The sequence below is a fragment of the Xenopus tropicalis genome, chromosome 1 (assembly GCF_000004195.4).
Source record: "Xenopus tropicalis strain Nigerian chromosome 1, UCB_Xtro_10.0, whole genome shotgun sequence".
Lineage (NCBI taxonomy): Eukaryota > Metazoa > Chordata > Amphibia > Anura > Pipidae > Xenopus > Xenopus tropicalis.
In genome coordinates this window covers 206,864,903-206,889,782 of record NC_030677.2, presented here as the reverse complement: position 1 = coordinate 206,889,782, position 24,880 = coordinate 206,864,903, and the positions used below count along the sequence as shown (strand labels likewise).

The following is a 24,880-nucleotide window of genomic DNA, read 5'->3' as shown; positions in this document are numbered from 1 at the left end:
GCAGCCATAAATGCTACCGTTGCTGTTAGACTTCATATAGCCAAGGCAATCAACATGGCAGCTCCAACTCATACATGAACTGCAAATAAGACTTTCTATAAAGCCTATTGAAATACACATCCTTCTGTGTTTAGTTCTTGCTTACAGTGTGTATCAGTGCCTCAGTACCCCTATTTCCATATTGACATATTGTTTCCCTGGTAATGTCAATGCCTGACTGCCTGCTCCAGCCTGTCCATTATCCCTAATGTATATGCCTCAGCGCTCCTGCTCCCTGCCTGCCCATCACGGCTATACCTGCTAATTGCTCCCTCGCCTTTCTCCTTCCTCTGCTGTTGGGTTCTACATATACGCCAGCCCCTGGGCAGCTCTTAAAGGAGACATAACGTGAAAAATAAGAATATACCAGTGCATTATATTCCTAAATATAGAAGGATTGTGCTTAAAAAAAGGGATCTTTCCATAATTTGGATCTCCATACGGGTTTTGTGATAACGGACCCCATACGTGTACAATATGGACATGCAGACCTTTTGCTGCATGTCCATAGTGCTCAGGTAAATAACATCATAAGATCCCTTGTTCTATTTCATGTGTCCTTAGGTGGATAAATTCAATATAGAAGCGGTGGATCTCGGCACCATCTATAAGATTAGGATCCGGCACGATAACTCTATGTTGAACCCTGACTGGTACCTGGAGAGGGTAGAGATCCTTAATGAAGTCACGGAGGAGACGTATCTGTTCATCTGTGAGCGATGGCTCTCCACCAAGAAGGAAGACAAGAAGATTGAACGAATATTGTATGAGAAGGTAGGAAAGCAGGTTACTTGGACTTTGGTTCGGACCCGGGGCACTCTGTGTGTCGTCTCCTAACTATAACCACTCATTGGAGCAGTCATTTCATCTCAGCATTGCCTTAACTACTCATAAGGTCCAATCTCTTAAGGTCTCATCTGTTATGACCAGACTTTGTTTTCGTTAACCTTCAGCATTGCTTCTCTATTAGGAGTATGACGGGGAGCGACTCAGCTTGGGCAGCTCATCCAAAAGTTTCTGGGGATCATCCCTCAGCCTGAGAAGTCAGGATAACAATGCCAATGTAAAGAGCAGGAACAGCCTAGATGGCTCCCAGCAAGATGGAACATGTAAGAACTTCTACTTTCTACTTTAGAGTGGAAGGATGATTCTAGCTGTGTATGAACCATTAACACCACTGCAAAGGGCAAAATGAGCCAAGCAGATGTTCCTTAATATATAGGCAACTATATTTATATTTAAGAAATGATTAAATCCAATCATAGTGCATGATTTGTATGTTCCATGTCTGTTCCAGTAATCCCGTATCACATCACTATCACCACCGGCCTTGACCGAGTTGGTGGGACAGAAAGTCGCGCTTATGTCATCATAATGGGACCTCAGAAGATAAGGACAGAGCGACTTTGGCTGGACCTGCCCAAAGATAAGAAGGGCTTTGCGCCAGGGTCTGTGGAGAAGTTCTCTGTGGTGGGATTGGATGTCGGAGAGATTAAAAAGATGGAGGTGAGATTTGGAGAGACCGTAGCATTACATACTGCAAAAGGACTGGCATATTTGGGTTTTACTCCTCAGCTCATATAAAGCTGACCATGTCCATGGTGGAACACTTTCATGCACTTAGGTATTGGTCCTATTGGAGCAGCTCATATAAAGCTGACCATGTCCATGGTGGAACACTTTCATGCACTTAGGTATTGGTCTTATTGGAGCAGCTCATATAAAGCTGACCATGTCCATGGTGGAACACTTTCATGCACTTGGGTTTTGGTCTTATTGGAGCAGCTCATATAAAGCTGACCATGTCCATGGTGGAACACTTTCATGCACTTGGGTTTTGGTCTTATTGGAGCAGCTCATATAAAGCTGACCATGTCCATGGTGGAACACTTTCATGCACTTGGGTTTTGGTCTTATTGGAGCAGCTCATATAAAGCTGACCATGTCCATGGTGGAACATTTTCATTCACTTGGGTTTTGGTCTTATTGGAGCAGCTCATATAAAGCTGACCATGTCCATGGTGGAACACTTTCATGCACTTAGGTATTGGTCTTATTGGAGCAGCTCATATAAAGCTGACCATGTCCATGGTGGAACATTTTCATGCACTTAGGTATTGGTCTTATTGGAGCAGCTCATATAAAGCTGACCATGTCCATGGTGGAACACTTTCATGCACTTAGGTATTGGTCCAATTGGAGCAGCTCATATAAAATGACCATGACCATGGTGGAACATTTTCATGCACTTAGGTATTGGTCCTATTGGAGCAGCTCATATAAAGCTGACCATAAGCATGGTGGAAGGGTGAGAGGGGTTTTGTTAAATGGAAAGTCAAGACATTTCAGTTGACATCCGGACTAGGTTCCTTTTGATAGGCTGCCACCATGAAGTAGTTTTTAGTATGGCCAATCTCCGGCACTAAACACCCTGCTGCCCACAAGTGCTTACATTGTTATGCTATTCTTTTCCCCAGTTGGGCCATGATGGGGTTACCCCAGAAAGCTGCTGGCTGGTGGATGAGATCCAACTAACAGTGCCTAACAAAGGAGTCATGTATACCTTTGTCTGTAAATGCTGGTTTGCCAAAGATAGAGGAGACGGTCTAACTGCCCGGGTCTTCAATATGCTGGATGCAACTGCCATCACTATTGGCCATAAGGTAATGCTCTGTCTCTTGTTTCTACATTTGCTTGCACGTTCTTGATTTCACACTGACATAATATACCTCAAGGGGTGGTTCACCTTTAGGGTAACATTTAATATGTTATAGAATAGAACCACTTTTCAATTGGTCTTTTTTTTAATAGTTTTTACATTATTTGCCTTCTTTCCAGCTTCCAAATTGGGGTCACTGACCCCGGCAGCCAATAACTATTGCTCTGTGAGGCTACAGTTTTATTATTATTGTTACTTTTTATGACTTTTTTGTCTATTTAGGCCATTCTCTATTCACATTTGTGTCTCTTTTTCAAATCATTGCATGGTCGCTAGGTTAAACTTGGACCCTAGCAACCAGATTGCTGCCAAAATTCCAGACTCGTGAGCAACTGAACACCTCTAAATAGTTCAAAGACGACAAATAACCAAAAATGAAGACCAATTGCAAATTGTCTCAGAATAGCATTTTCTACATCATTTTAAAGACAAGATAATGAGCCATTTGGATCTTCATGATATTCCTCTATGGTTAGACTTTTTATATTGTTCTGGAAAATGCTTCCTTTCTTTTTTTAGATTCTCTATGAGGTTACAGTTGTCACAGGAGATGTACCAAATGGGGGTACTGATGCCAATATTTATATTACCTGCTTTGGAGCAAGTGGGAGCTCAGAGGAAATGCAGCTGCCAAAAGGGGATGACAGGTAAATGCCACATTCTATGATGAAAATTGTAATAAGTCACAAGTAAAGGTGCCCATACACCTTCAGATCTGCTCGCTTGGCGATGTCACCAAGCGAGCGGATCTTCTCCCGATATCCCCCACCTACGGGCCAAGCGATCGAATTATAACGACGGGTATAGGCAAAGTCGGTTTGGGGACCGCATCAACGAGCTGATGCGGTCCCCGATCCGACTAGATTTTCTAACCTGCCCGATCGAGATCTGCCTGATTTCAGGCCAGATATCGGTCGGGCAGGCCCGTTAGTAGTGCCCATACACGGCCCGATTAGCTGCCGAATCTGTCTAAGGGACCAATATTGGCAGCTAGAATCGGCCCGTGTGTGGGGGCCTTTAGTCAGTATGTCAGTCAGTATGGTGCTGTCTTGCCCAAGAGTTGGTCTAGTTACTGGATAGTAAGTTGGATTCAGAGCACAGGCCTAATGGAGAAGGTATTTTTCAGGGCCTTTTTGCAACTTTGGTACATTCCCCCAAGTCTTATTGGTTTTTCTGAGACCTCTGCCCATTTCCAGGTTTGAGAGAGGCCAGCGTGACACTTTTGTCATGGAGATCGCTGACATTGCCCCACTGAAGAAGATGAGATTGCGTATCGATGGGAAGGGCAGCCGCCCTGAGTGGTATTTCGAACAGGTAAGTCTCCTTTTAGTAAAAGATTTGTATATAAATGGGCTCAAGGGGTGTTTAAATGGTCCTCTGGGCAGGAGAGGTTTCCAGTAAGGTCTAATGATAATGGGAGTGAATAAGGAGTAATGGAGTCATCTGGGTCAGTTTTTAGAAGTGACAGTTCACTCATTAAAGAGCCTAATTGTCCAGAAGTGTCTAATCAGGCCCAAAGGGATTCATTTGTATAGGATAGATAGAAGAGAGGGGCGTATGCACCAGGGTTCCCCAACCTTTATCACTTCTGAGCCGCACTCATAAGCATGAAAAGGGTTGCCAAATAAGGGCTGTGATTGGCTATTTGGTAGCCCCAAGTGGACTGCTGGCCTGCAGGGGGCTCTTCTTGGAGTAAAACTGGGGCTTTGTGCTTCCAAAACTTGTCTCCAAGCCAGAAGCTCCCAGTGGCCCCAAAGTAGGTGCCATTTTTAAATTTCTGGCTTGGAGACAAGTTTTGGAAACACAAAAACCCAGTTATACTCCAAACAGAGCCTCCTTCAGGCCAGCAGTCCACATGGGGCTACCAAATAGCCAATCACAGTCCATATTTGGCATCCCCAAAGGACTTTTTTCATGCTTGTGTGGCTCACCAACACTGATGTAGCTCTCGACTAAAAAAGGTTGGGGATTCCTGCCATAGGGCATAGGCTGAAGAGAAGGAATGACAGGCAACATCCCTGTTGTCTGTTAATATTTGCCCCCCCCAAGCCAAAGGTCACAAACAATTGACTAACACAAGAACGTTACCAAGTCTTGATAAATAAATGGCCGTTTTATGAACCTGGGCATGTCAATGTAATTGACTCAGTAAGGCATCACAGACTGATTATGTCCATCTTAATTTTGCCAGATCTCCTTGAAGAACTTGACCACCGAAGAGGAGACAGTGTTCATGTATGGGGACTGGATGTCCAAGACCAAGGGGGAGAGGAAGTCGCTCTCCTGTGAAATGGCGGCCACAGTAGACGGCGAAGAAATGGTGGAAACTACAACATACATTATACAAGTCAAAACCAGCGACGTGTCAGGTTTGTGATACAAAACCCACATTGAGTTCTTCTGAACTCGGTTTTACCGTCCACTGATTGGTGTGTCCGTATGCAGGAGCCGGTACCGACGCCAACGTGTTCCTGATCATCTTTGGAGAGAACGGAGACACCGGCACTCTGGCGCTGAAGCAGTCCAACAATTCCAACAAGTTCGAAAGGAATCAGAGTGATGTCTTCAGATTCCCTGACATGTTGAGCCTCGGAGACCTGTGCAAAGTCCGGGTCTGGCACGATAACTCAGGTAGGAGCACCCGTCACTAGGAACCCAACTTGGTGTTTCCTACTCATCCTCACATTGGTTTGTTCTTCTAGGTTTCTGTACAGTGTGAGTGTTCCCTCTAAGATGCACAAGTTATGGCACCAGTCCACCAAGGCAGTATGAGACAACTCGCCCTACGGCATTAGATTTAATGTAGATACAGTAAAACAGTATAATATATAAACATCTGAAGGCATCAGCATTGGGGGTTACTCTCCAACCTGTAGATTTGTTAAAGAAACAGTAACACCAAAAAATGAAAGTGTATAAAAGTAATTACACTGTTACCCTGCACTGGTGCAATTGGGGTGTTTGCCTCTATAGTTTATATAAACAAAGCTGTTGTTTAGCAACAGGGAAAGGGGGAGAAAAAGGCACAGATTACTTAGCAGATAACAGATACAGTGGGGTAACAATAGAGGGAGGAGACCCTGCGGTTTCGGGGGGCCTGGACCGTAGGGTCTGCATCCTCTGTTGTTGCATGGCCCCTTTCCTTCCACCCACTCTCCCCCAGCCTGCTCGCATTTAACACCCCCCCACTCTTAGGAAAGCGGGCAGGGAGCTATAGGTGATCAGGCTGGGGGACGACAGTAAGCGAACGGAGGGACGGGGGCCAGGGGCTGGTAGGGATTGCTATTCTGTCCCAGGCCCCAGGGTCGGACTGGGGGGGGGCGCAGGGCCCACCGGGGCTGTCCCCCAGGGGCCCTGCAGGTGCCCTCGCCAGCCACGTCACCCGCAGGGGCCCCCACTGTGCCTCCCTAACCCACCCTCCCGTGCGCGTGTCAGGGGAGGAACATCGTTGGCTGGGGTCGGGTCTGGGCCGCCGGACCCCATCTGTTTTTTTCCCGGTGTCCCGGCAGCCCAGTCCGACCCTGCCGGGCCCCTTCAATTTTTTTTTTGCAGGGGGGCCCAGCTCAGAGGAGTTATTCCATTAAACTTGCTAGCTTGAACGGCTGCCCCCATGGCTACACAGCAGCTTATATATACACATATATAAACTATAGTAGCATTTGTGAAGGAAACACACTCGCTTTACCAGTGTAGGGGAACAATACATTGTATTTGAATTACTTTAAAACATTTTATAGTGTTACTGTCCCTTTAATATCTCTGCACACCACAATGAAATGTTTTCAGCTTTGGAGGTGCTATGGGGGCTACTTGGATAGCCATGGGCAACCAGGGGAAGCCAAGCCTTTGTATATCTTACAGAATAATACAGGTTGTTACAGGCACTCAGAGACCCAGATTATATGAATAGATACAGATCCTGGGGAAATTCAAGCCTCCCTAGAGCATTGGCATGGATGGCATAGGGGGTCAGTACATCAGATAGGGGCAGTCTTGTCACCTGTGTGTAATATTTTAGAAGCAGAAATATTCAAACAATAAGTCCAGGTTTGTGCTTCCCAGTAGCAGAATGTTCTAGATAAAGCGGAGTCAGGGAGTCCCAGCTGCTACTTCCCCTTTAACCGGCGGTACTGGCAATAGGGTGCCTTGTCCTGCCATGTTGCAGAGTATATTTGCTGCTTATTTTAGCTTTACCTACCCTTTATTTTACCAGCAAGACATGACAGATGCCCAATTTGCTTCAGTTACTCCTCCGCCTTCCCCGGGAGAGATCTTTCCATGCAAGTAATTCCCTGTATTTAATCAGATTGCGCTGTGTGCCAAGGCGCTTATTATTCCTCCATTCACTGGAACGCATGGAAAATACATTTGTTCTCAAAGGTTCTCATCTGCTTAGAACCCAATAAAGAATCTCTGTGTGTAGATGTTTAAAGCAATACTGTCAGGGGAAAACGTGTTTATTTCAAAACCCATCAGTTAATAAAACTTCTCTAGCAGAATCTGTTTTTCCCATGGGGCTAGCCATATTCTTCATTTCCCAGGGTGCCACAGCCATGTGACCTGTGCTCTGAAAAACTTCAGTCTCACTTTACTGCTGCGCTGCAAGTTGGAGTGATATCCCCCCCCCCCCTCACCCCCAGCAGCCGATCAGCAGAACAATGGGAAGGGAGCAAGATAGCAGCTCCCAGTAGGTATCAGAATAGCACTCAATAGTAAGAAATCCAAGTCCGGCTTGGGACTCCTCCAGTTACATGGGAGTAGGAGAAACAATAGGTTAGCTGAAAGCAGTTCTAATGTGTAGCGCTGGCTGAAAGCTCAGACTCAGGCACAATGCACTGAGATGGCGCCTACACACCAATATTACAGCTACAAATACATTTGTTGGTTCAAGAATAAAAGGTTAAATGGCAGAGGGAATTATTTGCTGTGTAACAGTGTCATTTAGAAATAAAATAGAAAATACTATGTCCTTTAGTTAAGGACACAGGGTTTATTTCCCCTTTATATTACTGTTTGTTCTTCCTTCCAGGTCTCAAGGCTGTAATGTGGCCTGAGCAGTGTAACTGGCAGTGAATGGGCCGTTAGTGGGCGCGGGGGGGCTCCCTGCTCAGGAGGCACAGCTGATGGAGGAGTCATTTGGATCATTTAAAGCCGTATAATGAAATCAGCCCAGCTTGTTAGCAGAGGGCTTATTGCCCAGCTGGCCGGGGGCACACTGCCCGGGAAACTCTCCTCCCTGTATCTCCGGGATCATTGGTTTCTGCTTTCATTAAAATTCCCAGAAGCATCAGCTGGATTGGGCCTCGCCGGTCAGGGTCCTCTTAATGCTGCTAATGAAGTGCTACAGCTGCGCTCCCTCTAACAAGGGTCCATCTGGCCCAATTACGCTCCGCCGGGTTAGGAACTGAAGGCCCTCGTATGGGGGGGGGGGGCTGGGATGTAGATATTTAATTGGCCAAGCCAATTACATTTGTTCCCCTGCTGATCTGGCTGCTTTGTGACTCAAATAAAATGTAACAGTAGTCGCCTGTCCTCAGCCTGCCTCCTCCCAATCCCACAATTCCCTGCTGCACACGTGATGTCAATAAGGAAAGGAACATCCCAGTGCAATGCATTGTGGGTTATGTAGTTCCTGCATGCAGTCTGTAAGCTGTGGAGAAGTTGTTACAGTTTGTAACATCAGTGTTTTAGTCCCTCCTCCCCTGCTGGGATTTCCAATGATGCCGAAAGAGAAGAACAGTTTTGCAGCTGGATTTCAGCATATAAAAATGGTATTTATTCCTACTTTTTGAAGGAACAGATAACAGGGATAGGGATATTAGGGGTTACTGTGTTGTGTGGGCTCTTTAACAAATTTTGGTTCGGAAGTCGGAGTTCCCCTTTAAAGATGAAATAATTACCTGAGAATCTGGATAACTAACTGTATAGTTTTGAAGACACAAAGTACATAGGTGCCAAGGCTAAGATTATACTTAGGGTGCCCACTTGGAATTCTTTCCACTTCACCCAGTGGGACCCAATGTATCTGTCAGGCCTTGATGACTTTGTTGTTCATTATACAAAGTGGGGGGCAATGGAACTGGGGAAGAAGTATTTCCCCTCTGTTGGTTCAGGTTTGTACGCGGCAGTGCCAAGTGCCCCCGGTAAGGCTCATAGGACTAGTACCGCTGGTTACTCACTGTGGGTATTTGTCTCTGCAAGGTATTGGCCCCGGCTGGCACCTGGAATTTATCGACATAAAGGACGAGACCATGAGCAAGAGTTTCCGCTTCCAGTGCGACCGATGGCTGGCCAAGAACGCCGATGACCATCAGATCATCAGGGAACTCGCCTGTGCCAACAACGATATCCTGGATCTGAAAGAGAAAACCTGTACGTGCAACTCTCTCTCCCTCTCTGGCTGCAGTTTATACAAATATTTCCCTTCCAATCACAGCCCTTGGTTACTGTCCATTGAGACTGTTGCATAGTGCCCAATGCCTACTCCAACCTCCAACCAATTCCTGGCCAATATCTCTTGGGTATGCGGTGTATTAACCAGGACAACCGAGGCGTTTTCCCATCATTCATCACTTCTCCTTCTGAGACCCTCTGTGATAGAAGATGGTGGTGACTGATGGGCACTGGCCATAATGTACGTATGCCATAGCCCTTGGTTACTTTCCATTGAGATGTAGCCTAGTGCCCAATGCCTACTCCAACCTCCAACCAATTCCTGGCCAATATCTCATGGGTATGCGGTGTATTAACCAGGACAACCGAGGCATTTCCCCATCATTCACCACTTCTCCTTCTGAGACCCTCTATGATAGAACATGGTGGTGACTGATGGGCACTGGCCAAAATGTACGTATGCCATAGCCCTTGGTTACTTTCCATTGAGACTGTAGCATAGTGCCCAATTCATATGCCAACCTCCAACCAATTCCTGGCCAATACCTCATGCAGTGTATTGACCAGGACAACCAAGGCTTTTCCCATCATTCACGACTTCTCCGTCTGAGACCCTCTATGATAGAAGATGGTGGTGACTGATGGGCACTGGCCAAAATGTACGTATGTCATAGCCCTTGGTTACTTTCCATTGAGATGTAGCCTAGTGCCCAATGCCTACTCCAACCTTCAACCAATTCCTGGCCATTATTTAATGCAGTGTATTGACCAGGACAACCGAGGCGAGGTGAGGTGAGGTAGAAGTTGGATAGAGGTAGAAGAGAAAGGCAAATAATTATAAAATTATAGAAATTAAATAATAAAGACCAATTGAAAAGTTGCTAGGAATTGGACATTCTATAACATAGTAAAAGTTAGCTGACACGTGATCCACCCCTTTAGCAGGGCTGCCTTCAGAAAGAAAGGGAACCTCATATTCCCTGAACCGCTCCCTATTAATTCCGAACGTGCCACCGACCCACCTTAAATGCCCAAATGTTCCTTTCCTGACTGCAGCTTATGAGATTGTGACGGTGACAAGCGACAGGGATGATGCAGAGACCAAGGACAACGTCTGGATCGTCTTGGAGGGCAAAAAAGGGAGGTCAAAAGAATTTCTAATGGAGAACACTTCCAAAAAGCGGAGGTTTGCTCGGTAAGTACTGGGAACCCGTCTGGCCGGCCCGTGCTGATCCAAAGTGCATGTGTTCCGAATTACGGGAAAGCCATCCCCCATAGACTCCATTACAAGCAGCTCATTCTAATTTTTAAAAAATGATTCCCTTTTCTCTGTAATAATAAAACAGTACCTGTACTTGATCCCAACTAAGATATAATTACCCCTTATTGGGGGCAGAACAGCCCTATTGGGTTTATTTAATGGTTAAATGATTCCCTTTTCTCTGTAATAATAAAACAGTACCTGTACTTGATCCCAACTAAGATATAATTACCCCTTATTGGGGGCAGAACAGCCCTATTGGGTTTATTTAATGGTTAAATGATTCCCTTTTCTCTGTAATAATAAAACAGTACCTGTACTTGATCCCAACTAAGATATTATTACCCCTTATTGGGGCAGAACAGCCCTATTGGGTTTATTTCATGGTTAAATGATTCCCTTTTCTCTGTAATAATAAAACAGTACCTGTACTTGATCCCAACTAAGATATAATTGCCCCTTATTGGGGGCAGAACAGCCCTATTGGGTTTATTTCATGGTTAAATGATTCCCTTTTCTCTGTAATAATAAAACAGTACCTGTACTTGATCCCAACTAAGATATAATTACCCCTTATTGGGGCAGAACAGCCCTACTGGGTTTATTTAATGGTTAAATGATTCCCTTTTCTCTGTAATAATAAAACAGTACCTGTACTTGATCCCAACTAAGATATAATTACCCCTTATTGGGGCACAACAGCCCTATTGGGTTTATTAAAGGTTTTCTACATTAGGAGATTGAGATATATATGGTCATGGAGGTGACTTATAATATCCTTATATTTTACAATAGGGGGTACATTATTCACTATATTAGTTACATTCTGCCTACACACCTGTATTTCCATGCATATGACTGATTCGCTGGTTCGTATCCTGCAGGTCTGGGCTGTAACTAGAGATTCCACATTTAAAGTGACAGTGCCAGTATTAATGACCTATCAATCTTCTTCTTCTCAGGGATGCAACCGATACATTCAAGTTTTCCTCCAAGAACCTTGGTGACATCGCTGCCATCTGCGTTGGCCATTGCCCTAAGGACGGAAGGAAGTTTTCTCCGAAGCCGGATTTATACTGGCACGTCAAGGAGATCATCGTGACCGAGACCGAACTCGGAAACAAGTAAGTGCCCCGAGAGGTTAAAGAGTGATATTCCGAGACAATTTGCAGTTGGTCTTTGTTTATTATTTATGGTTTTTGAATTATTTAGCTTCTGGTGCAACAGTCTAGTTTGGAATTTCAGCACCTGTCTGGTTGCTAGGGTCTAAATTACCCTAGCAACCAGGCTGTGGTTTCAATGAGAGACTGGAATATGAATAATTAAAAAAACTTAGCACCTATCTGGTTGCTAGGGTCTAATTACCCTAGCAACCAGGGCGTGGTTTGAATGAGAGACTGTAATTATTGAATAATTTAAAAAAACTCAGCGCCTATCTGGTTGCTAGGGTCTAAATTACCCTAGCAACCAGGCCGTGGTTTGCATGAGACTGGAATATGAATAAGAGAGGGCCTGAATAGTAAGGTAAGTAATAAAAAGTAACAATAACTTCAGTGACCCCGGTTTAAAAGGTGGAAAGAGTCCGAAGAAGGAGGCAAATAATTTAGAAAATACTCTACAAAATAAAAAATGAAGACCAATTGAAAAGTTGCTAAGAACTGGCCATTCTGTAACATACTAATAGTTAACTTAATGATGAACCACCCCCTTAAATTCTCTTTGCTGCAGGGAAACCAGAAGTAATCGGAGAGGCTTTTTCCTGCTGCTCTCATTGCATTAAAGGGGTTGCTCAACGTTTAGTATGATGTACAGAGTAATATTCTGAGACAATTTGCAATTGGTCCTCATTTTTTCATGACTTGTAGTTTGTTCGTTATTTAACTTTTTGTTAGCAACCAGGGAGTGGTTTGGATTAGAGGCTGGTATATGAATAGGGGAGGGCACGAATAGAAAGATAAATAATAAAAAGTAACAATAACAATAAAACTGGAGCCTCACAGAGCAATAGTTTTTTGGCTGCCGGGGTCAGTGACCCCCATTTATAAACTGCCAAGAGTTAGAAGAAAGCGGCAAATAATTCAAAAATGATAAAAAAAAAATACATCTGAGTCTTGGAAGGGCTGTCCGGGTCAAAACCTCCTGCCTAGTGATCCAAATTAGGAAAACGACAGCCAGTCGGTGATCACCACATCATAGCCCCGCCCTTGACTTCACTTCCCTGCCTCTTCCCCGCCCAATGACGTCACCGCCCCGCCCCCTAACCCAGCAGAGGAGGCAACCCTTATTAAAGACCAATTGAAAAGATGCTTTGAATTGGCCATTCCATATCATAGTAAAACTTAACCTTAAGGTAAACCACCCCTTTAAGGCTCTGCCCAATGAGAGATCACAATAAAACGAATGGTGCTTAAAGTCAGAGTCGGACTGGGCGGCCAGACCCAACCCTTGCCCGACCGTTCCTCTCCTGACGCGTTAAATTAATGCCTGCTCAGGGGGGCATCGGGTGGGGGTTAGGGGGGCCCCTGCGGGGGGTGGGGCTAGGGGACGCGGCCGGCGGGGGCACCTGCAGGGCCCCTGGGGTGGGAGACCCGGGGGGCCCTGCACCCCACAGTCCAGCCCTGCTTAAAGTGTAAGCTATTCTGCCTTTAGCAATGTAAAGGCCAAGCAAACCCACTTTCTCCAAATGTCAATATGTGGCCCCCCTGTATTGCAGGTATGTGTTTAACTGCAACGCCAAGGTGCCGCTGCGCAGCAAGCGAGACGACTACAGAGTGTTCGAGTGTGCCAAGGCCATCGAGAGCTTCGCCAGCCGCGCCCGCAGTCTGGTGCCCGTCAAATACGAAGTCATCGTGGTCACCGGGTTCGAAAAGGGGGCGGGGACGGACGCCAACGTGACCCTCGTCATGTACGGCTCCAACGGGGACTCCGGGAAGCACGCGCTGAAGCAGAAGATGCGCAACCTCTTCGAGCGCGGGAAAACCAACCGCTTCTACATAGAGACCCTCGACCTGGGGGAGATGAAGAAAGTGCGGGTGGAGCACGATAACAGCGGCCTGAGCCCCGGCTGGCTACTCGAGCGGGTGGAGGTGACCAACAGCGCCACCGGCGTCACCACCATATTCCCCTGCGGCAAGTGGCTGGACAAGAAACGGGGCGACGGCGAGACCTGGAGGGAACTCTACCCCAAATACTAAGGGGGGAACTGCACCCCAAATACTAAGGGGGGGTTTGCACCCCAAATACTAAGGAGGGAACTATACCCAAAATACTAAGGGGGGAACTGCACCCCAAATACTAAGGGGGGGTTTGCACCCCAAATACTAAGGGGGGTTTGCACCCCAAATACTAAGGAGGGAACTATACCCAAAATACTAAGGGGGGAACTGCACCCCAAATACTAAGGGGGGGTTTGCACCCCAAATACTAAGGGGGAACTCTACCCCAAATACTAAGGGGGGGTTTGCACCCCAAATACTAAGGAGGGAACTATACCCAAAATACTAAGGGGGGAACTCTACCCCAAATACTAAGGGGGGAAATGTACCCCAAATACTAAGGGGGGAACTGTAACTCAAATACTAAGGGAGGAACTGTACCCCAAATACTAAGGGGGGGTTTGCACCCCAAATACTAAGGGGGGAACTGTACCCCAAATACTAAGGGGGGAAATTTACCCCAAATACTAAGGAGGAATTTGTACCCCAAATACTAAGGGGGGAACTGAACCACAAATACTAAGGGGGAACTCTACCCCAAATACTAAGGGGGAACTCTACCCCAAATACTAAGGAGGGAACTGTACCCCAAATACTATGGAGGGATTTGTACCCCAAATACTAAGGAGGGATTTGTACCCCAAATACTAAGGACCGCCTTCTTTGAGAGCGGGGGGCTTCAGTTAACCCCTCACGTGCCTGATACAGTATCACTGGATTTACGCAGCTCTTATACTTTTATATTCTGCTTTTGTACAAAGGGGGGTTCATAGAAATTAGGGTGCACCGAATCCCGGATGCAGTTTGGGGTTCGGGCCTTTTTTTTTATGGATTCGGTTTCGGCCGAACTGAATCCTAATTATAACAAATTAGCATATGCTAATTAGCACTCAGCAGCTTTTAACCCTTCCCGATTCGGTTTGGGATTCGGCAGAATCCGTCAGGGTGGGTTCGGGGGTTCGGCTGAATCCGTCAGGGTGGGTTTGGGGGTTCGGCTGAATCCGTCAGGGTGGGTTTGGGGGTTCGGCAGAATCCGTCAGGGTGGGTTTGGGGGTTCGGCTGAATCCGTCAGGGTGGGTTCGACTGAATCCGTCAGGGTGGGTTCGGGGGTTCGGCTGAATCTGTCAGGGTGGGTTCGGGGGTTCGGCTGAATCCGTCAGGGTGGGTTCGGGGGTTCGGTCGAACCCAAAAAAGTGGGTTTGGTGCATCCCTAATAGAAAATCAGGATTATATACGGGTATCCAGTATCCAAGAGCTCTCAGCCAGGGCTGTTCTTAATGGTGGGGGTGGCTAAATATCCTGTGCAGGGGCCCCCCGTTATTTATAATCCGACCTGCACCCCTTCAACTTCCAATATTCCAGCCTTAGTTGGACCCTCCCCCCCCCTAAATTCCGTCCTACCTCCAGTTTTTGTTAAAAGGGATCGAAACCCAAACAAAACTCACTGTAACAGCCTTCAGGGTGCCTTGAATACATTTTATACAGTTTCTGCGATATTTGCCGTTTTAGACTACTAATATCAGTCTCTCTTATAGAGCGGCCGTGTCAGTGATTCTAGGGTTAACCCACTATGCTTGGATCACTGACCCAGCACCCCTAAATGAGACGCCGAGCCATAAGCCTGGGATTAGCGGTCTAAAACCGCCCATACGTGTATCTCAGAAACCACTAAAACTAGCAAATGTTTGTACCTTGCAAAGGGGCCCTGAGTACGTTTACATTTTCTATATGTGTTTAGCTCCCATCATGCCTTTCAAGCCAGAGTAGATGGCTGTACAAGAGCTGGAGGGCCGCAGACATTTTCACACATCTCTTTTATAGACAGACCAAGGGGCCATCGCGCTGTTTTATTCACTTTTTTTATTAACTCGGTTTCTGGGAAATTCCAGAAATGTAAAATTCTGTGGAACTCGCTCAAGGAATAAAAAGGCAACTGGGATGTATTGTGTTGTTTCCCATTGGCGAGTACATATGTGCATGTGTGATTGGCCATGTGTGGGGGTGGAGTCATAGTGGCTTTGGTCTTGGGTTCTTGGGAAACAATATGGCACCTCCTACCCATATGTATAAATACAAATATACAGAGAAGGAATGTTCTGGGCACACAATAAGCTGTACCCCCATACTGTACTGTCTAAGGGAAACACTATGGCACCTCCTTCCCATATGTATAAATACAAATATACAGAGAAGGAATGTTCTGGGCACACAATAAGCTGTACCCCCATACTGTACTGTCTAAGGGAAACACTATGGCACCTCCTACCCATATGTATAAATACAAATATACAGAGAAGGAATGTTCTGGGCACACAATAAGCTGTACCCCCATACTGTACTGTCTAAGGGAAACACTATGGCACCTCCTACCCATATGTATAAATACAAATATACAGAGAAGGAATGTTCTGGGCACACAATAAGCTGTACCCCCATACTGTACTGTCTAAGGGAAACACTATGGCACCTCCTACCCATATGTATAAATACAAATATACAGAGAAGGAATGTTCTGGGCACACAATAAGCTGTACCCCCATACTGTACTGTCTAAGAGAAACACTATGGCACCCCCTACCCATATGTATAAATACAAATATACAGAGAAGGAATGTTCTGGGCACACAATAAGCTGTACCCCCATACTGTACTGTCTAAGGGAAACACTATGGCACCTCCTACCCATATGTATAAATACAAATATACAGAGAAGGAATGTTCTGGGCACACAATAAGATGTACCCCCATACTGTACTGTCTAAGGGAAACACTATGGCACCCCCTACCCATATGTATAAATACAAATATACAGAGAAGGAATGTTCTGGGCACACAATAAGATGTACCCCCATACTGTACTGTCTAAGGGAAACACTATGGCACCCCCTACCCATATGTATAAATACAAATATACAGAGAAGGAATGTTCTGGGCACACAATAAGCTGTACCCCCATACTGTACTGTCTAATGGAAACACTATGGCACCCCCTACCCATATGTATAAATACAAATATACAGAGAAGGAATGTTCTGGGCACACAATAAGCTGTACCCCCATACTGTACAAAGAGAAACAACTGTATGTAGATAGATAGATAGATGATAGATGGATAGATAGATAGATAGATAGATGACAGAATGATAAAGCAATGTGGCAGCTACAGTACATAGAGAGAGAAGGAATGCTCTGGGCTCCCAGTTGCCTGTATACATGCAAAGCACACACAGAGCTAATTGCCCCATTCCCTAAGGACTAATCACCCCCAGGCAGTACAATTGCAGCGCTGCTGCACAGCAAGGATCTTGCTCCTTTTCTCAGGACTTTTTTACTGCATTGCGGAAATACCCGACACCCTGTGAATAAATGATAATAATCTCTCCCTGAGCCGGGGATAAGGGATCCGTTATTGTGTGTTTGAGCCAATTAGGCTTCTCCGGACTCTCCAGCCCCAGCGCCTCTTCTCCTGAACGGTATCGATCTTCCCCGGCAAATTGGCCCAATTGTGCTTCTGTCGACACTGCAAGTTCCCTGCTGCAGAGAGATACGGCTAATGGTCTGCGGCCCCCGGGGCCCTGCATTGCTGAATCTGCCCAAATAGCTCGAAATGAGCAGCACGTTCTGCAGCGCTGCATGGGGGGTCATTCTCTGGAGCTGCCTGGTCTCTCTGTGTATTGGGTTATTATTCTGTATCTCATAGTGGCACAGATCTGATCCCCCCATTGTAAGCAGCAGTCCTGCCCTGCTTTATGGCTGAGATTCTAGCTATCTGTATAACAGAGCATTCTGTCACAGTGGCACAGATCCTATCTGATCCCCCCCATTGTAAGCAGCAGTCCTGCCCTGCTTTATGGCTGAGATTCTAGCTATCTGTATAACAGAGCATTCTGTCACAGTGGCACAGATCCTATCTGATCCCCCCATTGTAAGCAGCAGTCCTGCCCTGCTTTATGGCTGAGATTCTAGCTATCTGTATAACAGAGCATTCTGTCACAGTGGCACCGATCCTATCTGATCCCCCCATTGTAAGCAGCAGTCCTGCCCTGCTTTATGGCTGAGATTCTAGCTATCTGTATAACAGAGCATTCTGTCACAGTGACACAGATCCTATCTGATCCCCCCATTGTAAGCAGCAGTCCTGCCCTGCTTTATGGCTGAGATTCTAGCTATCTGTATAACAGAGCATTCTGTCACAGTGGCACAGATCCTATCTGATCCCCCCATTGTAAGCAGCAGTCCTGCCCTGCTTTATGGCTGAGATTCTAGCTATCTGTATAACAGAGCATTCTGTCACAGTGGCACAGATCCTATCTGATCCCCCCCCCCCCCCCCCCCCCATTGTAAGCAGCAGTCCTGCCCTGCTTTATGGCTGAGATTACTAGAGACGAGCAGCAGCCAGAGACAGACACATATAAGACTCAGGGATAGAGACAGTTAGCAATGCAATTCAATTTATTAGTTATAAATAAAGTACAAAAAAAATCCACGAAATGTGAATCTAAGCAGTTACACAATTTCTAATGTCGCATCCCAGTTCAATGCACTATTGCTTTAATATTGATAATAATAATAATAATAAATAATCTAGCTTTTTGTCTATAAAATAGTCTATATGTAGCAAAATGTTGCACAGCACAACAGAACAGCAGTAGGATTACAAAACCGAGACTGACCCTTTCATTTTCACCCGCTATTAAACAATATGGGACCCCCCCCCCCCCCCCCCCCCAGCAAATTCCCTTTTCCTTCCAGTGTCTGTAAACTATTCGGCATTTCGGCACAGATCACCTTAGAATTAACATTTAGAATGATGTAGAGAGTGATATTTTGCGATTGGTCTTCATTTTTTATTATTTGTAGCTTTTATATTTAGTTATTTCATTTTCAGTTCAGTTTGGAATTTCAGCAGCTATTTGGTTGCTAGGGTCTAAGTTACCTTAGCAACCAGGGAGCGGTTTGGATGAGAGACTTGTATATGAATAGGAGAGGGACTGAACAGTAAAGAAATTACAAAAAGTAAAAATAAATAAAACTGGAGCCTCACAGACACAGAGCGATAGTCTTTTGGCTGCCGGGGTCAGCGACCCCCCCATTTAAAAACTGCAAAGAGTTGGAAGAAGAAGGCAAATAATTCAAAAATGATAACAGATAAATAATGAAGACCAATTGAAAAGTTGCTATAACATAGTAAAAGTTAACTTGAAGGTAAATCTCCCCTTTATTGGGATAATGTGCCAGGGACTTTCCTTTATACCTATTGCCGGAGCTGCCATACTACTTGCCTTATATGTGGTAGTTATTATCATAGGCGTCAGTGGAACAGCACCATGTAGTGGTCAGGGACAGCTAGTGCTGCTCTTCATGGGGTACTAGCTGAGGTAAGCAATATGGCAGTCCTTATTCATGTATAAAAGCAAATATACACACCTAAATACACAAAGCACTGTCTCCACTAAGGGTAAATGTCCCCTGAATTATACGCTAAGGATATATATGTAACAGGCACAGAACATGAACCATTTGAGATAGGTCCGCCTCCCTGGGCCTATAGCCACGCCCAGCAAGGGAGGAGACTGTTCAGATGGGTTCCATGTTCTTTACCAACCAAAGTATGGTCAAGTCAACCCCTTTGTGCGACCCTAGGCCTTTATACAAATATTATATATATACATGGGACTGTAATCAAAGTCATTGTAAAGTGGTGTAAATTCTGTGAAATGGCTTAGTCTTGGGGATTGCCGGGCAGGTCCATTTGCACTAGGAACCTGTGGCCCTGACCCTTTGCACTTGGTAGCGGTTGCTAAGGCTGGGAACGGAAGCAACAGTCAGTAATGGAGGCTGCCAGCGCCGCAGCAGTTTTGTATGTGCTACTGAGGGAACAGTTTCGTTGGGGCAGCCAGGGCTGAAAGGGTTAACCCTAAACCTCAATAAAAAAAACGGGTGCAATCGAAATGACTTTGATAACATAGCGTGTGTATATATATATATATATATAATATAATGTTAACCTCAGTACTCTGAGACAATTTGCAATTGGTCTTCATTTTGTATTATTTTTTTAATCATTTTCACTTTTTGTCCAGCAGCTCTGTAGTTTGGAATTTCATCAGCTCGCTGGTTGCTAAGGTTCTAGTTACCTTAGCAACCAGGGAGTGGTTGGAACGAGAGACAGGAATATGAATAGAAGAGGAGTCTGAACAGTAAGATAAGGAATATAAAGTAACAATAACAATAAAACTGGAGCCTCACAGAGCAATAGTTTTTGGCTGCCGGGGTCAGTGACCCCCATTTCGAAAGCTGGAAAGAGTCAGAAGAAGAAGGGAAATAATTCATAAACTATGAAAAATAAATAATGAAGTCCAATTGAAAAGTTGTCCATTGTATAACATATTACAGGTGTGGGATCCCCTTATCCAGAAAGTTCCGAATTATGGAGATCCAAATTATGGAAAGATCCCTTATCCGGAAAACCCTAGATCCCGAATATTCTGGATAAGGGATCCCATACCTGTAAAAGGTAATCTAAAGGGGATTGGCCGGTAGCCTCGCTGATATATATTCTATCTCTTTGCCAAAAGGTTCCCTAGATAATACTTTGTAAATACTTTTCCACCCCACCCAGCCCCGCCCTGACTTAGCCCCACCCACCCCACCTTAGCCCCGCCCACCCGTCAATTTTTTTTTTCTCGTTTAATAGCCGCTGTAGCAAATGAAAGGGTCGTCTCGCTTTAAATATGAGTGCAAATAATATGTATATATGTGCTAAACACATCCACTATTGCAGTTGTTCCACTAGGTCACAGCATACAGAGAAGGTTTTGCATTTGTATGGAATGTATCCAAGAGAACAGCACCACATAATACACTTCCCAACCACACACCCTGAATCCATTAGTAGCTTGTAGTTTTTTTTTTTGTTTGTTTTTTTTTTGTTTTGTTTTTTTCTGTAATTCATAAACAAGATAATAAGACTTTTTTGTTTTTGTCGTTTGCGCCCAGTAAAATGACCCGACACATGCAGAGCATTCCGACCCGAGAGACAATGCAAAAATGAGGTAATAGGAGTTATTTTCCCGATTAGTAATCGCTTCGAAATAAATAAATCAGAATTTTTTTTTAAAAAAAAGGCCCGAGACGACTATAAAAAAAAAAAAATCGTTAAATTAAAAAATTCACCGAAATAAACAAAAAACATTTCCTACCAGTTAGTCATAAATTATGATTGTTAAATATATTGATAAGGCATCTCAACTCACGGACAAAAGAAAGAAACCCTGTAAACTAGCAACGTTGGATTCCTACGGGGGGGGGGGGGGGGGCGGGGCTCCGGGGTTAGGGATTGGGTTGCCACCTGTCCAGTTTTGCCCAGGGCAAAACCTCCTGCCCAGTTTCCCTAATTAGGAAAACCAGGCAGGATACATAGCTCCACCCCCACAACATCACAGCCCCACCTCCTCCCCACCCCATGACATCACAGCCCCACCATCTTTCCACCCCCATGACATCACCCCCATCCCCTGCCCGGCTTTCTTAGCCAGCAAAGGTGGCAACCCTACATATAGGGGGCCAGGGTCAGACTGGGGGGGGTGCAGGGCCCACCGGGGCTGCTGCCCCAGAGGCCCCACCACTCCCCCCTAACCCCATGAAGGGGCCCCAACCACCTTCCCAACATCCTCCCCTGAGCGAGTGTAAGTGAAACGCGTCAGGGGCGGCCGGGGAAGCGGCAACAAAGATCAGGTCTGGGCTGCTGGGGCCTGGGGCCAGTCCGACCCCGGAGGGGTCCATTTTGCTCCCCTAAGGGCACCCCCTCTCTAGGGGGCCAGGGTCGGACTGGGAGGGTGCAGGGCCCACTGGGGCTCCCGCCCCAGGGAACCCCACCACACTACCAATGTCCTCCCCAGAGCAAGCGTAAGCAAAGCTCCGCCCCCTACCCGCCCCACAACATCATGGCCCCACCTCCTCCCCACCCCACAACATCACGGCCCCAACTCCTCCCTGCCCCACAACATCACGGCCCCTCCTCCTCCCATCCCCATGACATCACAGCCCCACCTCCTTTCTGCCCCCCATGACGTCACCGCCATCCCCTGCGCGGCTTTCTTAGCCAGCAAAGGTGGCAACCCTACATATAGGGGGCCACGGTTGGACTGGGGGCCCAGGGGCCACCCCAGGGGCCCCACCGCTCCCCCCTAACCCCCTGCATGGGCCCCCGCCACACTCCCAATGTCCTCCCCTGAGTGAGCGTAAGTGAAACGCGTCAGCGGCGGCCAGGGAAGCGGCAACAAGGATCAAGTCCAGTCCGACCCTGGAGGGATCCATTTTGCTCCCCCTAAGGGCACCCTCTTTTCTCCAAACCCCGCCCCCGGCCCCGCCCCCATGCACAAGATATTAAACACGCCATCGATACAGACCTGTGACGTTGCACCATCACCACCGAAGGGTTTTTCGCACACACAAAGCGAGAGTTTTTAATTATCTTTTTTTTTTTTTTTTACATTTTTTTAAATATTTTTATATAAAATCATGGCGCCCCCCCCCCCACCCCCCACCCCTTCACCATTTTTAGAAACCAAAAAAAAAAAAAATGTGCTTGTTCGTTAGGCAATAATTTAATTAATACTTTTGCATTCCAACACTCTTAAAGGGTTCCTTGCCAACTTGCGCAAAGCGTTAAGGGGTTAATATAGAGGGAATAAATATGGCGGCCCCCAGGGCAAGATTTCTGGAGGGGGGGGGGTGGGTTTCTATTCATATTGATGTTCTGTCAGCTGATGCTAGAAGATGCAGGTCACCAATGGTCAACAACAAGCTTTGCAGGGATTGGCCGATGCTATACACTTGGTTAAAGGGGAAGCTCGCCTCAAACAGGCAAATTTTCCCTCGGGCAGTGATATTCTAAGACAATTTGCAGTTGGTCTTCACTTTTTAATTTTTTAGGGTTTTTGAATGAACTTTGATTCTGCAGCTTGAAATCTCATCTGTTGCCATGGAACCTAGCAACCGGGCAGTGGGCTGAACGCCAGACTGGGACATGGATAGAAGCGGAAGGGGAAAAATAGGAAGGATTTTGGTTGCAGTCGGAAAGGCAAATAATTCACAGTTATAAAAAATAAATACTAAGAAAAGGCTCGTTCTATAACATAGCAAAAGTACCCATAAAGGTGAAGTTGCCCTTTAATCCATGCAAAATGGCTGCTGACTTTTTTTATTTATTGTATAAGGATTATATAAGTTATACCACTTTTTAACAACTCATAATTGATAAATAATATTTTCTTTTAGACTAATTAACGTTAGTTTTATTGAAATAAATAAGTTTTAACCCCTCCCATAAATATACATGACATACTGTGCCACTAGGTGGAGCTAGCGGGGGCCCAACCCCCACCCAGTTGTGTTCTTTAGCTTTTCCGGTTTGGAATCTGGTTTCTATGGACGATGGCCCTAGCAGCTGGGTCAGTGGCATAATGTGGGAGGGGCTTACATCCTCAGCCAATGTGAAGACCAATTGCAAAGATGTCATGGTCATTTAAAGGCACATGTAGCCTATTAACGTTGCATTACGTGCCACAGAGGGACAAACCCTCAACTGCCAATCAGAAGAGAGTTTTGGCTGTGATGTCAGAGAGTGACAAATATACTTCCCTTTTGGAATATAAGCACCATTTGGGACATGCCCCTGACCCAGCCAAACCACACCCCCTTCCCCAAGAGCCACCCCCTTTTTTTTAGTACCCTATTTGCTTTTCCGCCCCATTTTTGTTTTTGGCACATTTTGGTATAAAGCTCAGTATCTGTAACTGACCCCTGAATGCAGTAATACTGGTTGTTGTGCTATGAGACCACTAGGGCGGCGCCGGATCTGTGTTTCCAAAAGTCACATGACTTTATAGTTTGGGGTTTTTTTACAATTAGTGGAATTTTTACATTTGAATATGGCGGTTTGGATTTGCTTCAGCTAATTCCAAAATGGTGGATCCGGCGCGTCCCTAAACATTGACCCTGGTTGTTCTACTGGGCAAGATGGCGGCACGCTGGTTCTGTACGGGCGCGGAGGTACCAACAAGACAATACAGTAACAGTTATGGCAGTAACGGAACCCTCCCTTTTTGGAGTTTTTTTTTTTATCATATTTTTGGGGGAGGGGCTTGTGTTGACCAAAGACGAAAGGCATCTCTTTGCGTCCACAGGGGGCGCTCTCACAAGAGACATGGGAGGACGAATATGGCAGAATGTTTTGTGCTTATTTGAGTGAAATCCAGCATCAGCCGGCGGAACCCAGAAGCGCTTGTTCCTATGAGGCCCTCACCCTAGCAACGCCCCCCCCACTGTAAACATAAACCGAAGCGAATAAATAGACGCGGCCCCCGGCGAGGCTCCCAACGCAATCCTTTTTGTTTTTGTTTTGACTGTAAACAGGATTGTGGCCTCCTCGTAGGGCGGACGTCGGGGGAGTCTCGATGTTTTTGCTGTAACCACAATGGCTCATTCAGGCACCGGAAACCATAACATAACAGGAGATCCACGGGGAAATGACATTTGGTGCAAAATGAGGGCAAGAGCAAGAAGATGTCCACCATCACCACCACCACCACTACGGGGCGACTAGTGCCCCAAACACTGAACATTAGGGCTGATTGGTAAGAACATGCTCCAGTTGCCATCCACAGAAATAGCTAAGGACCCCTAGGGGGCACTAATGATTTGAGAGGTATATACACGCAATCCCTCCAAGGGCAGGATTGGCAAGCCAGGCGACCACAAGAGTATACCTTCACCGTCACGGCGACTTGTCCTCTTCACCACTCGGACCCTTTGGCTCGGGGAAGACCAGCTTCCAAACACATCATTGGGGCTTTATGGCTGTTAAGATCCTCTAGAGTGACTACGTGCCCACAAACTCCTCGTCGGGGTGCGGCGCTTGCGGGCGTTCCTCTATATCAAATGGCTCAGAAGGCAAACGTTTGCTGCAGGCGATGGCCACATGACCTGATAAGTAAAATGGCGCGTCAGTATGGAGGGAAGAGGGGGTCTCAGCTGTCCGCCCCGAGCTGTGTCTCAATGTCCACTCTACAGATCGGGCACTTCTTGCTCGTCGCCAGCCATTGGTCTACGCACACTTGGTGAAACAGATGCATACAGGGCAACCTCCTGCGGGCGAGAACAGGCATTAACCAGCAGAACTTACACTCATTTGCCTCTACCCAGAGTTCATTGGGTACCCCCGGAACTATAGCGGGGTGACTGTTACCC

The 24,880-nt window shown here is 46.1% G+C and overlaps 2 protein-coding genes across 5 annotated transcripts in view; one reads left to right on the top strand and one right to left on the bottom strand.

The window, feature by feature from the left end:
• loxhd1 (lipoxygenase homology domains 1) overlaps positions 1 to 14,521 on the top strand; it is a 99,248-nt gene extending 84,727 nt beyond the window's left edge. For both annotated transcript variants that reach the window (XM_031894937.1, XM_018090855.2), the window contains 12 exons: positions 604 to 813; positions 1,010 to 1,148; positions 1,337 to 1,545; positions 2,517 to 2,702; positions 3,278 to 3,405; positions 3,955 to 4,072; positions 4,950 to 5,127; positions 5,204 to 5,389; positions 8,960 to 9,130; positions 10,208 to 10,346; positions 11,375 to 11,536; positions 13,126 to 14,521. In XM_031894937.1, the coding sequence (XP_031750797.1) occupies positions 604 to 813; positions 1,010 to 1,148; positions 1,337 to 1,545; positions 2,517 to 2,702; positions 3,278 to 3,405; positions 3,955 to 4,072; positions 4,950 to 5,127; positions 5,204 to 5,389; positions 8,960 to 9,130; positions 10,208 to 10,346; positions 11,375 to 11,536; positions 13,126 to 13,606 (2,307 nt within the window). In that variant the 3' untranslated portion in view covers positions 13,607 to 14,521. The remainder of the gene's footprint in view (positions 1 to 603; positions 814 to 1,009; positions 1,149 to 1,336; positions 1,546 to 2,516; positions 2,703 to 3,277; positions 3,406 to 3,954; positions 4,073 to 4,949; positions 5,128 to 5,203; positions 5,390 to 8,959; positions 9,131 to 10,207; positions 10,347 to 11,374; positions 11,537 to 13,125) is intronic.
• An 8,334-nt stretch (positions 14,522 to 22,855) lies between these two features.
• Positions 22,856 to 24,880, bottom strand: part of rnf165 (ring finger protein 165) — a 42,295-nt gene continuing 40,270 nt past the window's right edge. For all 3 annotated transcript variants that reach the window (XM_031894934.1, XM_031894935.1, XM_031894936.1), the window contains one exon: positions 22,856 to 24,778. In XM_031894934.1, coding sequence (XP_031750794.1) covers positions 24,661 to 24,778 — 118 coding nt within the window. In that variant the 3' untranslated portion in view covers positions 22,856 to 24,660. The remainder of the gene's footprint in view (positions 24,779 to 24,880) is intronic.